Source organism: Diceros bicornis, chromosome 33 (genome assembly GCF_020826845.1).
Source record: "Diceros bicornis minor isolate mBicDic1 chromosome 33, mDicBic1.mat.cur, whole genome shotgun sequence".
NCBI lineage: Eukaryota > Metazoa > Chordata > Mammalia > Perissodactyla > Rhinocerotidae > Diceros > Diceros bicornis.
The window spans coordinates 7,258,215-7,276,055 of NC_080772.1; the positions used below are offsets into that span (position 1 = coordinate 7,258,215).

Below are 17,841 nucleotides of genomic sequence, written 5' to 3' on the forward strand. Positions count from 1 at the left end.
CTTTCTTGTTTTACAGTGAAAATTAAGAGCGGTAGAATGTAAGACCAGGATAGCCAGCTAGTTAACAGCAGAACATAGCTCCAGGTTCCTAATCTAAGATTATTGCATATTGTTAAGGATTCTTTAGCTTATATGTAGAAAATGGAAATATTTACATATCTGTTCCAAATGCTTAAGTGATTCTACAGTATACAAGGCACCATACTAGACCTTGAGAAAATACAAATTATGTGTTAAGACTCTGCAGCTGGACTCAAAGATCTTGTAATGTATGGAGGTGGCTAATGGAAAGGGGATTGGAACATGTTAGCAAGTGTTTCTAGAAAAAGATAGTTTAAGATAAATGTTACATGAATGAAACAGAAGAGTATCACACACACTAAAGATAAAGAACATATTTCCTGTGGGAGTGATCATCAGGGTTAAGATTCCCACAATTGAGCAATGTCAAACACGTGGCCTTATATTTCTCAATAAAAGCCATTAAATGCCAATAGTAATCTCAATTCCATTTGAAAGAGGAACTTCATAAACCAAGCATTCATTGGTATAGAGAGGTAACTATAAGATACCATGTTAAATGCCACATTATTAAAATTAACCTTGACACTGTTGACACAAATAATCCATAACCAAGCTATAAACCAAAATTGGGGCGAGTTCCTTATGAGCCAGATCTGAGGACCATATAGCCCAGGAGAGTCCTTCCACAAAGGAATGGAGCACTCTAAAGAAGTGGGGTGTACAGAGCAGTTATATACCATCAAAGAGCATGTATCACATATGATTGGAAAGTCCCTTTTACAATAGTCATGAGATTGCTTTGCTGGCACAGCAGTTCAGTAAACACAGCAGGTCTGTGGTCTCGAGGTGGGTGGTCACAAGGTGAGTGCAGCAGGTCAGCAACCAATCCTTAGGTTAGGGAGAGATGCTTATCCTTAAGGAAATGCCAATGTGGGGAAGTTACAGCCTTATCTTTAAGGGCATTGTTCTTGTCTTTGGGACATGGTAAACGCTTAAAGCAGATATGCAATGCATGCTCAACAGCCGTGTCAGGACCTTTTGGAAAAACAAGGTCAGGCCGAACTAGTTTTACACCAAATGGCTTCTTCATATACTCTAATATCCTATTGCTTGTCATTTACTTATCAACAGTTATCTAACAACTGGACAATGCTACCAATCAGACGGTAGTATTAGTATTTCATGAAGGTTGTTCTCTCTCTCTCACAGATAGATAGACAGATAGATGTATGTATGTATATGCACCTATATATATCCATACATATAGATGCATATACATACCTACATATAGGGTGTTATTGACAAACATTTAATAAAAGTAAAGCAATGTAAATTAACATGCAAATTCAATTTCCAAAGCAAAAAACTAAAAACTATGTAATTTTTATTTTCTAAATAAACAAAATCGTGTGTACGTGTGTATCATAAAACTACCTCTCAATCAATATAAGTTCAGGTCATTTTAATCATTTCCAAGTCCTTTATTGAGTTTTAGAATTTCTTTTCCACATAACCCATTGCATTGCTTGCTCATCATTGGTTTTCCGGTGCATGTTTAGTTGTAGTCAAGGAATGGCTCAGGGTGAGAGTCAGCTCCTGGATCCCGGGGTCTCCCACAGTTCCCTGTGTCCCTGCCCATGATGCCTCCACCAATGCCGCTGGTCTGCTGCCTCTTCCACTGGCCCTGCCAGCTGAAGCTTAGTGGGGAGGCAACCACTCCCAGCCCCTCTGCTGCCACCTCCACCTCTGTGCATTTGTGCCAGCTCACAGCCTCTGCTGTGTATGCCATCCTCTTACGCACTTAGCCAAATGGTATGGAAGGATGTGCAGTTTGTGCCTCCAAACTGGGGCCACAGTTTGTGTGTGTGTGTGTGTGTGTGTGTGTGTGTGTGTACAGAGATAACATATATATGTATATTAGATAATGAAAATAATGATTCTATGCACTTAAGTCAGTTATAGCCTCTCTTTAGTTGAAAATAATGGAGATAAAAGCCTCCCCCCACTCTAGCTTATATTTTTGCCTGAAAATCTGTTGTCGATCTTAAAGGAAAGTCACTGTAAACCACACTCCAAGCATTTTGAGTTTTAAAGAGCTGACTTTAAACCCCCCCAGCCTTGTTATTCTGTAAAGCTTTAATGAACTTGCCCTGTATCTAGTCATATAATCTAATATCCCCACCTGCCATTTGTTCAGATAGAATAAATTGCCATTACTCTGAGAGCAAATAATTACAGGCTCTTTGATGCTTTGTTCAGCCTATTAAACTTTATCTAATTTACCTTTGGAAATATACTCAACACTGTATCAAAAAAGTACATATCTATCTGCATTTCTGATTTCTAACCCAAAATTTCAAACAATATGATTTGATATCAGATTACCTGAACTGTTATACTTCGATAACAGAACAACGTAGATATTTTTTTGGGAGGGTGGGGAGAATTATCTCACAACTATTTTATTTTTTTATATGTATGATTTTTTTTGGAGGGAAGAGTTCTTTTTTTCATTGAAGTAACAATTATTTACAACATTGTATACATTTCAGGTGTGCATCATTATATTTTGCCTTCTGTATAGCTTATGTTGTGTTACCCACCAAAAGTCTAGTTTCAATCCGTCACTGTACAACATGCCCCTTTACCCCTTTCACCCTCCCACCACCCCCCCAAAGTAGATATATATATATATATATATTATTTTTTTAGTGCATAAAGAAACTAGGATTGAGAACTGTTAAATAACATGTTCAAAGTCACAAAGCCAGTAAATGGAGGTGATTACAAAACCCATGATCCCAAAACCATGATCTTTCAACTTTCCCACAATGTTGTCAGGGATAACATTTGTATAATTTGATATAATAATCTTTAGGAATTTAAGATAATACGCAATGATAAAGTTACTAAACTTTGTAGTAGAAAGTTACTTTTTACTACAAACTATTATGATGGGGAAACTATCCAAATCTAAGAGAAACTTATTTTCAGTGTTCTCATAAAACTTCTACATTCATTGCTTATTTCCATTGTTAATAAATTCATTGCAGAATTATCTGCCACTGCTGAGCTGTCTTTTCAGTTATGTTCATTATCTGCTGTTTATGGTCCAGTGGTAGCTGGAGGGAAGAGGATCTAATGTGAGTGTCTTAGAAGCCTTAGCATTTATATATTCCTTCTCCTCAGAAAGGATGTGAGTTGGTAAGCCAACAAGGTTGGAAGAAAGGCTAAATCTGCTTAGGATGATTCTTTTTATTACTAAGAGGAGTAGTTTCTCTCGTCTGCAGCATGGAGAGGTGAACAGGGAAGTTATGAGTGGGGGAAAGCAGTAAAATTTGACTGCTTCTGTCTGTGTGTGTTCCAGTTATTGTTGCTTCATGTCAAGTGCCACTGAACACAGTGGTGTAAAACAGCCATTTTCTTATGCTCATTGATTCTGTGGGTGAGGAATTTGGAGGTGATAGGATGGCTTGTTCTGCTTCACAGTGTCTGGGTTCTCCACTGGGAGTGACTTTACACCCAGAGGCAGGAATCATAGGCAGGTGCCTTCACTCCCTTGTCTGGCGGTTGATACCATCTGTTAGCTGGGGCCTCAGCTGGGCTCTTACACTTGCCCATAGCCTCTCCATGTGTCCTCTCTGCAGGGGCTTGTTTTGGCTTCCTCTTGAGACGGCATCTGGTTCCAAAATCAAACTTCCCAAGAGAGAAAGGCAGAAGTATGTGGCATTCTATGATTTAGTCTCAGAAGCCACATGGCATCATTTTCTCCATAGTCTCATGTCTTCTACCAAGTCTCATGTAACACTCATGTTACCACGGTGATGTTATCACACTCATCAGTAACACTGATTTACCCAGGTTCAGAGGAAAGACATAGACCCAGAACTAGACAAGAAAAATGCCAAGATCATGTTGCATGAAGATTACTTGGAATGAAAGATACTGTCATGCCATTTTGGAAAACACAGTCTGCCACAATGAGTGAGATCTTAAAAATAGACTTGTAATTTTATAAGCTGTGTGATTTCTCAATGGCAGAAGTATGAAAAGAATCATTGATCTGGGACTATTTGCCCGTTAAACTGTTCATACCATTGATGGGCCTCTCCCTAGAAACCAATGAAACTTGATTGCATATCCATTCTTTATGACTGGATCTTTGCTCCTTTTGTATTCTTATGTAATAGAAAATGTGATGTAAGACAACTAATACTTTACCCATTGATTGCCAATCATTAGAATTTGTTTCATGATAACAGTAAGAAAGATACTAGCAAAGCCTGCTCAAGTAGATCTGGCTGGGAAAACTCAATTCAAGGTGCAACTGATTCACAACACCTGAAAGCCTGACCATGCCTGAAAGCCTTGACCAAAACAGTTCAGTAATAAGGACAAGGTTGTCCTACTATTTTTTTTATTCCCTAACAAAATATTTATGTTTTTTGGGAAGGGAGGTGATATTGTTTAAGTCCTTAATTACATTTGAACTCGTATTTGAATGACATAATCAAGAGATTTTACATAAGTGAAATAAATTTTGTCTGAGTGTTGATCTAAATGGAAATACCCTCTATTTTTAAAAAAGTTGTTCTTAGAAACAAATATGTGTGTACAGAGGAATGATTTTAAACTATGACTTGAAGGAACTCTGAGATCTATTTTTAAATCTGGAAATAAAGATGGTGGGAAATGTCATAGAAGAAAGAAAGCATAACTGTCAAAGGACCTTGAGAGGGTCATTTTGTCATAGTGTGTTCATCTCAGCAAAACTCCAAAATGAAAACAGGCTATGGAAAAATGTCTTCTAGTTTACCAAAAGAAAAAAAAAAGTCAGCACTAAAAGAAAAATCTATTCCATGTTTATTGGTACACTGTTCCTCAAATTATCTCAGAATACAAACACTCTTAATTTTCACCCAAATGGCAACACATTCCAGCTGGCATACATCACAGTTTTGTGTGGGGTTACAAGAAGGAATGGCAGAACCTTATTCTCTGTATACTGATTGAAGACACATTGTTTTATGTCTTTTCCCCTCACTGTCACTGTCTCTGCATCATAATCTTTTCTCCATGCCAATAAAATGCCTGGATCCGTCCTCCTTAAAATGGTGTCCAATTTACACCTGCTAGTTACAGGATAAACTTGGGTATAAATAGCTGCCATGTGATAAAGTCTGATCTTTATGGAAGATACACAAAATATAAGATATGGAAGGTATAAGAAAATCATTAATTTAGTCGGCAGAGGTAATCAATTGCCCATTGTGTTTTGTATTAACAGTGCCATTTTTAGCTTTATTTCTAACATCTGCAAATATTTATTTTTTAGCTTTATTTCTAACATCTGCAAATAAATATAATACCTTGTGTTATTTATAATAAAGAGTGTTAGAACTCTTCAAAAATGTTACTTATTCTGTGACTTGTGTAAAATTTTACTCACTAATATTAAGAATATTCTATTCTCTTTTATTAACAAAAAATTGTAAATTTGGATACTTATTCCCATTTAGAATTAGTACTCAGAGATATAAATATTTTTAGTGTGGGTTTTCTTCTTGGCAATATGCAAATCTGGAGCCCAGTTCCCAGAACAGAAGGAAAGAAGTGACAAGGGTTGTCAGAACACCGTGTCCCACAATCCTATGGCAGCCTATGCTAATAATACTGCTGCTCTCATTCTCCGCTCATCTCATACCTCAGCTCACTCTCCACCTTCACCTGCAAATATCTTTTGCATGTACATTCCTTTCAAAGCTGCTGTCATCATTTTTCTATTCCCACCAGGTTCTTCCCCTTTCTTCCTATAGATCCATTGAGGAAGCGGCAAAAGTTTGAGTAGACGGATACTGTGGTAGATGGCTGTTGTACTTCTCTTTCCAGAGTCCCTTTTCCCTTCTCTGGTGATAGAGTCTCTTTTTCCAATGGAAATCCATTTTATGAGGCTCGAGGAAAACTACTCCTTCCCCACTCCTCCCTGTTAATACACACACGGGGCTAGAGGGAGCCCAGAACCTAGGCCTGGCCAACAAGAGTACTGCATACCCAGTACTAATGATTGATTCAGGAATAGAGCAGTTAGAATCTCTTCCTTAGATATAAGGGTGGTGGAAAGAGATGGTCTGACTGTTCCGTGGTATGAACTACATGAGCCTGGAGCTCCCAGTACCATACTTAGGGAGAGATTGCTGGAAAATGAAGGTAACACAGAAGGCACTAGAACAAAGGAATAAAGAGAGAAACAGATCCCTGACGTCATCATCTGAGCATTGGATCCATCTATGTCTATCCTCTGAGACACTCAGTGTCCCTAAGCTGCACTGCAGATGAAGCCCACACGCCTTATGGGCCAGCATCTGGGTGCTCTGCTTGAGGTGAGAAAGCAACCAGGTCAGTCCTTTCCTGTACCCAGTACCACCCCTCACTTACAGGAGGAATCAACCAGTGATGATAAGGCAGTCTCTTTTTCAGGAATGAATAACTTTTAGGGCTGGAAAAGGAAACAAAGCCCGGCTTCTCACTATGCTGGAAGACCAAAGACCTGTGTTTCATCTTGCTAGGACACTCAGATCCTCTTCCCAGGGCATAGTAGCGTCCAAATTTTATTTTGCAACTACTTTTAGGGAAGGAGATGACAGTAGAAATGACTTGTGTCCTCACTATCCACTAGATCTCACATGTCCATGATGTGTTAGATGGCTATGTGAAGCAGCACACAGGGAATCTCAGAGTCATGCACTTTTAGAACTGGAAGAAACCATGGAATAACTGAATCCAATGTTTTTGCAGTAAGCCTAATTGAGAATAATAATTATTATATTAACTAATACTATTGAGTACTGACAATAGTTGTATAAGCCCAACAACACTATGTGGTAGATATTCTTTTCATCAATATTTTACAGAGGAGACTGTAGTGCAGAAAAGATGATATCTTGCACAAGACCACACAAATCCTAACTAGAGCTGGGATCTAAAGCCAGGCAATCTAATTCCCAGTCTATACTAGTTTTTATCCTCCTAATCTCATCCATTGCAACTCACTATCCTCCCATGAACACTGACCCTGAGAAGTCCTATCACTTTGCATGTAATAATCACATTTTTTCCACCTCTGCCAATTACTATGTGGCACTGGCAAATTTACTTGATATCTCCATTTCATTTAACTCATAGGCTTCTTGAGAGTATTAACCCAGGACATACCTGTTTTCTCTCCTCTTCCCACCTGGTAGAGGAGGGGGATCCTCCACAAGAGGAGTTAATTGGTTGCAGAGCAGCTATTTTAACTCTTTCCTCCCCAGTTCCATTAAAAAAATATTAAAAGTGACTACACTGGACCCTGTAGTTTGGTTTGTGTTTTACATACATCTTTATAGCATAGCTCATAATTATCAATGTCTCATCTTCTGGTATAATTTTAAGACTATGTTGTTCCTAAATTGTTTGGCTTTCAACATATTGGCTTCCTTGACTAATTCAAATTCAAATAAGTCACTTATACTACTTACGAGTAGTCGCCATTTTAACTATCTACGAATATTGGAATACTGTTAACTTTTCTAGTAGCTTCAAGTGTAACATAAAGACATAGATAAAGCAACTTTAAAAATACGTCTAGGTAAATGGATATAGACCTTTTAGGATAAGTTGCATTCCACTAATTTGTGCTCCCGTTGCAATACATTGTAAGTACTTCCTTAATTGCTCGTTTTTCTTAAACTGCCAGCATCAAAAGTCTATGTGTTTTGTTTACCTATCTATCCAAAATCTAGCATAGTTCCCAGCATAAATATGAGTGAATATGCTCTCAAGTACCATTTACTGAAAAAAAACAATGATGATATTTGTTTGTTATTGTTATCACTAGTTTTCACAAACCTGGCGACCATCCACAGGAATATATACTGCTGCAAATTTACAGAGAAGATAACACAATGCCTAAAACTTGCTGTATATTGAGTTTTCTCTCAAATATATTAACAATTTTCTTAGAAAATAAATTTCTAATCACATTCAACATACTCAGACATTTTTACAACCAAATATATAGCATCCAGCCCAAGGAAAGGATCTTGTTTCAAATGAAAAACTATTTGCTTCCTTAGACTTTCCAATTTATTTTTGTCCCTATTTTATTAAACAAGCCAAAGAATCCACCAAAAATAGAAGCTTATAACACACACGAGATCTAACCGTTAATGAAATCGAATTATCAATCAAAGATAAACAGTAATAAGAACTCTGCTGTGTTAAATGAGAATAGGACCTGCTAGTGTGTTCTTCCCAATTAGCAAGAGGATTCCCCTTTTCTCCCCATCCCCTAAGTTTTTGCTTCTACTTACAAAAAAAACTTTCTTTTGTCAAGATCCTGGTTTTTAAATTGCTTTTTGTGTGTACAGATACCATGAGATTTAGAAACAGATCATTCATGGAGTGATATGGTTATAGTGTATTGGGAGCAGAACAGAAGGTTGTTTGTGTTTCTAGGAAAGTTTGGTTTATGTTTTTATTGATGGCACATTTTGCTTTTTGAAATTTGCATAGTTTTTATAATGAAAAAGTGGTTTTTCATGGAGAGGGCAGTGTGTAACACTGATTCTCGGATTTTGACAGCATTACTGTGGAAACAGGTGAATTTTCCTAAGTGATTGATGGGTTTGGGTATTTAAGATCATGGTTTAGATTCCTACACGTTTTTCTCCTTTCTATTAATCACCCACAACAACGTCATGGATGGAAAGTTAAATCAACTGTTTATAGTTTGAGAAACAGTTAACATTGTTCTTGCTGAAGGGCAGCATCACTGAAGCCATTAAAGAATAGGTGATTTACCACAGTAATCAACTGTTGCGATTTTTAGCAGGTACAATTTTTATTTTGTTGCAAGGCACACAATCATAGACACAATGCATAATCATCACCTTCCAAAAGTACAAGATATAAATAATATACAACACAGTAAAGAATATATGAATATACTTTTGTTTCAGGGAAGAAAACTGCCATAGGGCAAGCAGGTTTATGCCCTTTGAGGATGGGATTTTCATATTGATGCTGAATCTTCCACACAGCTCTTGCTGAGAAAATAAATCTCATTGAATGGACATACAACCTTGTCACAGTTTTCTCTTTAAAAAAGCTCTAATTTAAAGCCAGCCAATGTATTCCTTTTATTCCAGTTATTCACCTTACTATGACCCAGTACTAGATGGAACATCTATAAATGGTCTGATCATGGTTATACAAATTTAAGAACTTTTATTTCTCAGCTATACATTATAGAATGGGATCATTTTCTTAAGATTTATGTGAATATTCCTTGGTTTTTTTCAAAACTCTTTCCAAACTATGCTTCTTTTAGTTTTAAGCCTCGAGTTTTGACTTAAAATCTTTGCATAGGCGATGCTCCTAGATTCCTAACAGTAGTCTGAGACACTAACAGTGGTTCCACTCTCCTCCCAGTTAGCATTATGGTTTTCCATCTTCATTGCTGCCTCCTTCATGGCTGTTTTATTTCTCTGCATTTTTTCTGACCTCTCACTAGATCCTGTCTTCCAGAAGTTGTTACCAGGGTGGGAAAATGCAGTTAATGTAGAGAGTTGATCTCAAGGTTAGATACATGCAGTTCTGGTCTCACAGAGACACAGCAGACAGCGCCCTCCTTGCTGTGATGGGAGAACAGGAACATCAAGAGATGGACATATCTGAGAGGTAGCGGGGCTTGCACAAATGTATTGTCTGGAACGATGAAGGAATGGCAATATGACCACTGCTTCACAGCAGTACACACACACCCTCACACACACATATGCATGCATGCACACACTATCACACACACACACACGTGCACACATATACACTTCTGACAAAGAAACATCTTTGTGCAAGTGGCATTTTTCCTAACATACATGATTCATTTTATCACACTAAAGTGTGCCCTAAAATGTCATACCCATCCACTTTTCTCTTTCAATTTGGGGAAATTGGTGTTAACAATAATGGAGAAGTTTGGAACATCCCTCATGGGCACTTAGAGCTACTTCTCTATCTCCTTGGGCTGCTAACTTACATATGAAGAGATGCAGGATAATCACGCTAAAATTCAGACTCCAATAATGGCAATGGATCCTACGAGACTATGTGGGGTGCTAATTTAAAGAGAACACATTACTATAATTTCGTCCCATGATTGTGTCTCTGTTATATTTTTGCACTGCATAAGAATCCTTCAAGAAAATTTCTGAGGTTTTACTGTTTCATATAGAAGTTTTTACATTTCCAACTTCAGTAGGGTTTGTTCCTAGAACTATTCTCATATAGATATCCCTCTTGTATGATATCTAGTTTTTTAACCCAGGGGGAAATGTCAACCAATATTTAAGCCATCCCTATCTACCTTTAGCTATAAGAATACAAGGACACCTAAGAAAATCAATGAAATTTAAGAAATGCCCAAAAAAGCACTTCATTTTCGTTAGGTTACCCTGCCTTGCTGACTTAAGTCGTCTGTGTTAAATGCCGTGAAAATCGGGAATATAGCTAAATGTCATCATAGTAAAATTCTGAAGCTACATATAAAATCTTAAATGCAAGGTTTGTTTCCAAAAGGAGAGAATATATACACAAGAGAGAAAGCACACAGCAAACAGAACTTGTAGATGTAGTGATATCTATAGTTATATAGGTCTATACATTTGATTTTCCTATTAAATTCCAGAACGTGCTGCCCTAATAACATATAAGCTTAAAGAAGAGAAGAGTGTTATTTCTAAATTATCTCTTTCTTCTGCTCAGGCAAATGAAAGAAAAAGCCATTACCTCTGAAAACTAAGTTTCAGGGGAAAGGAAGGGGAATTTATATGTCATCTGGAAGTTTTAACAAAATTACCCTAAATGTGCTGCTCATGGCATTATCCTCAGCAGGTATGCTCTTCACAGAACCCAGTGGAAGGTATGTCCAAGCACCATGAGTAACATAATGTCCTCATTCCGCCCACAATTAGGAACAATTCCACTTCCTACTAAAAGCTACAAAGTAACATCTCAAGATTTACATGAGCAAAATGCCCTCCCTCCATGAATAGAAAGAATCTAGTAATAGCCATATATTCATAAAGAGATGCTGCATATAAACTAGATTCTGCCAAGGCTACAACCTGGAAGCGAGTTAAATATTTTGTGCTTCATTAACACATGAGTTATGAGCCCTGCTAAAGAACTAAATGGTGCTCAGGGAGTCCGAAAGAGATGGCACCATGACTGATTCCCAGAGAAGCTTATGTTGCAGCAAAATGTCTCTGCATCAACTCTAATAACTCAGAGGATATCCTTAGTGTGCCCTAGGGAAACTGCCTGGCTGGAAGGCAACGCCATTCATTATTTGCACATATACTGTTATTCACAGATGAAACTATATATACTTTTGGTGGTATTTAAACCACCCTATGTTTCTTAACATCAAGACACGCATTATCGTGAGATTACTTATCTGAATAGCATGCTAAAAAACAAAGTATAGTTCGCAAGAAATTAAAATATGTTGGAAACCATCTTTTGCATGTTTAAGTAAATTCATAAATATCAAGATAATTTCTACTATGAACATCAAACACCTCAGGTGTGGGTCCAAGTCATACTTAAGCTGGAATCTTCACATTGCCACATGAAAAGTGTGCCCATATAGCATACACTGAGCTGTGCATGGGCCCTGGAAATGGTCCTTCTTCTTACTGAGGTTGTTTCTGTCAAGGTTAAGCATCTGAATTGGATGCCCACTAACCTCTGAAATCAACGTGTTTTTTTTTCCCCTTTCCTTTTTTCTAAACAGAGTTTTTCAAACCACATTGCATAGGAAAGCCACAGCAGATGGGTCCTGAACTAAATCTAGGTTACCAGAAGAAAACGGCTTGTTTCTTTGATCATCAAAGGAGTTGGGAGTCAAGTTTGTTTCCTTGTCCTAGAGAAAGGTTGTATTTGCTCGCTCGGGTCTTTTTTACTCCATTCCCACAGCCTTGATGCTTCCACTGACCTGGGTCACTAATGCAGCCTGCATCTTATGACTTCAGACCATGAGATTTCTAAATGTTTCTTAAGAATTCTCCTTTTCTATCTCAGACTGCAGTAGTAATCTGAGTTAAACCTAGATCATTGAACTCTTCTCTTCCTGCAGAACTATAAGACATCTCCACGACTAGTCATACTGGCTTATTTATTCCATCAACATCCCTCATGTAAGAAGGATCCTGAACCGTATTTCTGACTCTACTAGTGCTCTGTCGCTCCATCCTCATCTTAATTGGAAAGCAGAAGTCCCTGAAACACCGCTTGAAGTTTTCATCGAGAAAGGCATAAAGAATGGGGTTCAGGCTGCTGTTGGTGTAACCTAAGGCGATGCAGAAGTAATAGCTGGAGAGGGCAGCCGTGCTGTGGGAGGTACTCCCCAGAGCCTCCACAAGGATAAAAATGTGAATGGGAGTCCAACAGATGATAAAGACCGCCACCACCACGAGGACAAGCCTGGTGATCCGACGGAGGTTGCGATCTTTCTCTCGGGAGCCAGAAAGGAGTCGGACACTCTTTAAGCGCAGGATCATCAGGGTGTAGCAGATAATGATGATGAGGACAGGGATCACAAAGGCAAAGACGAAGACACAGATCTTCATGAAGAGGTCCCACCAGGAGTAATCATCATCTGGGAACTGCAAGGAGCACTCGATGACATCCATGTCTGGAGCAGGTGAACAAAACAAAACCACAAAAAGAAAATCTACTATTATTACTGTGGCTGCAAAGTGTTTTACATGTAAATTTTAATACCTTTGGTTGCAAAGGTCCAATTATGGTAAGATGACATTACCTAAAGCAGATCACTGAATCAGGAAGGAATGCCAAATTTATTAACCATCCTATCTTTGTGCACAGAACAATGAAGCCAGAAAGTCACCATTTATCAGTAACATACACGATGCTACAGAATAAGTAAGATTAGCTAGCAACATGAATTATCTAGTTGCAGAAACTGGTTTGACATTGATGACTTTCAGAAGAGCTAAACTGTTGATTTATAGCATGGGCACTTATTTGCATTTCCATTTATTAACAATTCTCCCAGACCTAAGGCTCTGAAAATAAAAGCTGGTATCTATTTGTAATAAACGACTAAATATTTCAGATCTAGCCATTCAACTTAACAAAAGCCAACTTGTCTGAAAAACATTAACTGGCTTACAAGAAATCATTATGTAGGTCAATAAAAATTTATATAAAATTTGTCTAGATATGACCTAGGTATTATGATTTAATGAAACCAATGGTGATCATTGTGATTAGGGGATTGCTGAAAAATGAGTAAAACTTTTGGAGAAGAGGGAAAAGGAAGAGGAGGAGGAGAATAAAGAACATAGAGGGAGGAGGAGGAGGAGAAAGAGAATCATTATCAACAGCATCATCAAGGAAATTAAAAAAAAGGGCACATTTTTTATTTTTACCAACATTGATTATGTAACTCAGATAAAAGTTTTTTAAGATTCCTTAAAAAACTGCTTTATTTTCTCTGCTTCTCTTTGCTGGATAGTTTCTCTTTGGAGTGACCATAATATTAGAAAGAGCAGAGACCAGAAAGAGGAAAGACCCAGGATAAGTACCTTTTATGATACTTTCACTGGGGGCCGGCTCATACCTTCAGGGTCCCTCTTCCCCAAGCATTAACCAGCCCACACGTTCTCCCCTTGCCTCTGAGCAGTCATTGAGCACAGAGTAGGCAAAACTCTCTTTGTCATGATCCTTCCTTACAGATAAAGTAATCATGAGCAATACTATGGCTGTAATTTTTATAATAAAAATATTTTCTGACATCAGAAAAATCTGCTTCAAAAATAGCATAAGAATTTTTTTAATAATGAAACAGCTCTATTAATAATGTTTTCTACAACATTTTAATGTTATCTTAATCAAATATTCCTTAGTAAAACAAAATGTATCTTTTTAGAATTTCAATTAGACATACTTTAAAATACAAAAAAATATAATCATTTTGGTCAATTCATAAAGATGACTATCTTAGAGACATAACTTTTTATCAATTAAATACCAGATCAAATTTTTGAGTAGTAAATGAAAGCTCCCAAAATAACTTGTTTTTTTGATTCTCTAAAAAATCATTCTCCAAAGTAATATTACTATGAAGACTATTAGAAACGAACAAGCATCTCTTTTAATTTTTGCCTTAGTGTTTGTGGAAATAACAGTTAAAATCATTTTCTAAAATCATCACTATTATCATAGAAAAAAATTTATTAAACAACTTTTGATGGGTGGTACATTGCAAAAATTTGAGTTTAAAAAATATCCTATTCTAGGGTTGATTATCTGTTGAATCTAGCTTCCTTGAAGGTAGGGAACATTTTTCTTTTTCTCCTTAACTTTTGTGTATTTTGACATTGTCTCTTTCTCGTGGTTGGCCTCAGCTTAAACGTCACTTCAGAGACATTTATATAGAGGCTGCTCCATTTGAATAGTCTTCTCCCCTGGAACTTATATTCTCTTTATATATTATATTCATCCTATTTATTTCCTAGACAAAAGCTCTTCTGTAATATGTTACCTTTCTTAATATTTTTCTCTCCATCTAGAGTATAAACTACACTAGGGTAGGTACCCAACCTGCCTTATTCAATATTTAATCCCTGCCACATAGGGTGGCAGGAACATACAGTGCTTAAGAAGAAAAAGATGTTAAATAAATGAACACAGGAATACCACATGGAAATCTTTGAAAATATGAGCTGATTACAGTAGTTATTATGGAAGAGTAACTTTCTAAGATAAGCAAGGCAACACAAAGGCTGATGTTTTAATTTGGATACATCTTTTAACTCTGAGGATAAGCTTCCTCTTGAACAAATTATCTTGCATGTAGTAGGAGCTCAACAAATATTTGATGAATGGGTAAAATAATCAACTATAGCTACTTTTACAAGACTTTGGAAAATATCCAACTATAGAGTTGGAAATATCCTCCAGAAATGTCAATGAAGCTGAATTTATACCATCAAAGAGAAAGGAGAGTACTGAGGCAATTATGAAGGAAATTCAAGTCCAAGCACACCGCATACCATTTTTATTAAATGTTCTCTTTCAGGAAAATAAGCCCATCTTTCGCTTTAAGGCCACACATAGGCTGAAAATGAAAGCATAGAAAAAGATGTTCCATGCCATAGGTAAACAAAAGAAAGCAAGAGTAGCTACATACATATCAGACAAAATAGACTTTAAGTTAAAAACTGTCACAAGAGGCAAAGAAGGTCATTATATAATGCTAAAAGGGTCAATTCATCAAGAGGATATAACAATTGTAAATATATATGCACCCAACATTGGAGCACCTAAATATATAAAGCAAATATTAACAAAACTGAAGAAAGACATAGACAGTGATACAATAATAGTAAGGGATTCAATATCCCACTTTCAACAATAGATATATTATCCATATAGAAAATAAACAAAGAAATAGCAGACTTGAACAATACTATAAATAAAATGGACCTAACAAACATATACAAAACATTCCATCCAAGAGCAGCAGTATACACCTTCTTCTGAAGCACACACAGATCATTCTCCAAGATAGACCAAATGAAGGCCACAAAATAAGCCTTAATAAATTTAAGAAGACTGAAATCATATTCAGTATCTTTTCTAACTACACAAAAATAGAAATCAATAACAGGATGAAAATTAGAAAATTCACAAATATGTAGAAATTAAACAACACACTCCTGAACAGCCAATGAGTCAAAGAAGAAATCAAAAGGGAAAGCAAAAACTCTCTCGAGGCAAATGAAAATAGAAACACATATCCCAAAACTGATGGAATGCACCAAAAGCAGTTCTAAGAGGGATGTTTATAGCAATAAACACCTACCTTAAGGAAAAAGAAAGACCTAAAATAAACAACCTAACTTTATACCTCAAGGAACTAGAAAAAAGAAGAACAAACTAAGCTCAAAGTTGGTAGAAAGAAGACAATAATAAAGATTAGGACAGAAATAAATGAAATATAAACAAGAAAACAAACTATAAAAAAAGAGTTGGGGGGGCCAGCCTGGTGGCACAAGTCTTTAAGTGCGTGCGCTCCTCTGCAGTGGCCCGGGGTTCGCTGGCTTGGATCCTGGGTGCACACCGGCACACTGCTTGGCAAGCCATGCTGTGGCAGCATCCAGTATAAAGTGGAGGAAGATGGGCATGGATGTTAGCCCAGGGCCAGTCTTCCTCAGCAAAAAAAGAGGAGAGTTGGCAGATGTTAGCACAGGGCTTATCTCCTCACAAAGAAAAAAAGAGTTGGATTTTGAAATGATAAAAAAAATAGACAAACCCTTAGCTAGACTAAGAAAAAAAGAATACTCAAATAAATAAAATTATAAATGAAAGAGGAGACATTACAACTGATAACAGAAATACAAAGGATCACAAGAGACTACTATGAATAATTATATGTTAACAAATTGGATAACCTAGAAGAAATGGATAAATTCCTAGAAACATACAACCTACCAAGACTGAATCATAAGAAGAAGAAAACCTGAACAGACCAATAATGAATAAGGAGATTGAGACTGAATCAACAACCTTCTAACAAAGAAAAACCAAGTACCAGATGGATTCACTGGTGAGTTCTACCAAACATTTAAAGAAGAATTAACACCAATCCATCTCAAACTTTTCCAGAAAACTGAAGAGGAGGGAACACTTCTGAACTCATTTTACAAGGCCAACATTATCCTAATACCAAAGCCAGACAAGGACACCACAAAAAAAGAAAACTACAGGTCAATATCTCTGATGAACATAGATGAAAAAACCTACAAAACACTAACAAACTGAATTCAATAGCACATTAAATGGACCATATACCATGATCAAGTGAGATTTATCCCTGGGATGCAAGGACGGCTCAACACACACAAATCAATAAATGCAGTATACCATATAAATAGAAGAAAATATAAAAATCATATGATCATCTCCACAGATGTAGAAAAAGCATTTGACAAAATTCAGCATCCTTTCATGAAAAAACTCTCAGCATATTAGGTATAAAAGGAAGGTACCTTGACATAATAAAGGCCATATATTACAAGTCCAAAGCTAACATCATAATCAGTGGGGGAAAACAGAAACCTTTTCCTCTAAGATCCAGTACACAGCAAGGATCTCCATTCTCGCCACTTTTATTCAACACGGTACCAGAAATACTAGCAAGAGCAATCAGATAAGAAAAAGAAATAAAATGGCATCCAAATAAGAAAGAAAGAAAAATTATTTCTGTTCACAGATGGCACGGTTCTATATATAGAAAATTCTAAAGACTCCACCAAAATACCGGGAGAACTAATAAATGAATTCAATAGTGTTACAGGATACAAAATTAACAAACAAAAATCTATTGCATTTCTATACACTAACAATGAGCTACCTGAAAAAAAATGAAGAAAACAATCCTATTTACAGTAGCATCAAAAAGAATAAAATACTTAGGAATAAATTGAATCAAAGAGGTGAAAGATCTGTACACTGGTAACTTTAAAACATTTATGAACGAAATTGAAGAAGACAGAAATAAATGGAAAGCTATTCTGTGTTCATGGATCAGAATTAATATTGTCAAAATGTCCATATTACACAAAATAATCTACAAATTCAGTGCAATCCTTATCAAAACCCAATGGCATTTTTCTCATCAATAGAAAAAACAATCCTAAAATTTATACGGAACCAGAAAAGACCTCAAATAGCCAAAGCAATCTT

At 36.7% G+C, this 17,841-nt stretch overlaps 1 protein-coding gene across 2 annotated transcripts in view; it reads right to left on the bottom strand.

Moving 5' to 3' along the window:
- Nucleotides 1–8,880: 8,880 nt before the first annotated feature.
- Nucleotides 8,881–17,841, bottom strand: part of OPRK1 (opioid receptor kappa 1) — a 29,810-nt gene continuing 20,849 nt past the window's right edge. For both annotated transcript variants that reach the window (XM_058528696.1, XM_058528697.1), the window contains exon 4: nt 8,881–12,760. In XM_058528696.1, the coding sequence (XP_058384679.1) occupies nt 12,228–12,760 (533 nt within the window). In that variant the 3' untranslated portion in view covers nt 8,881–12,227. The remainder of the gene's footprint in view (nt 12,761–17,841) is intronic.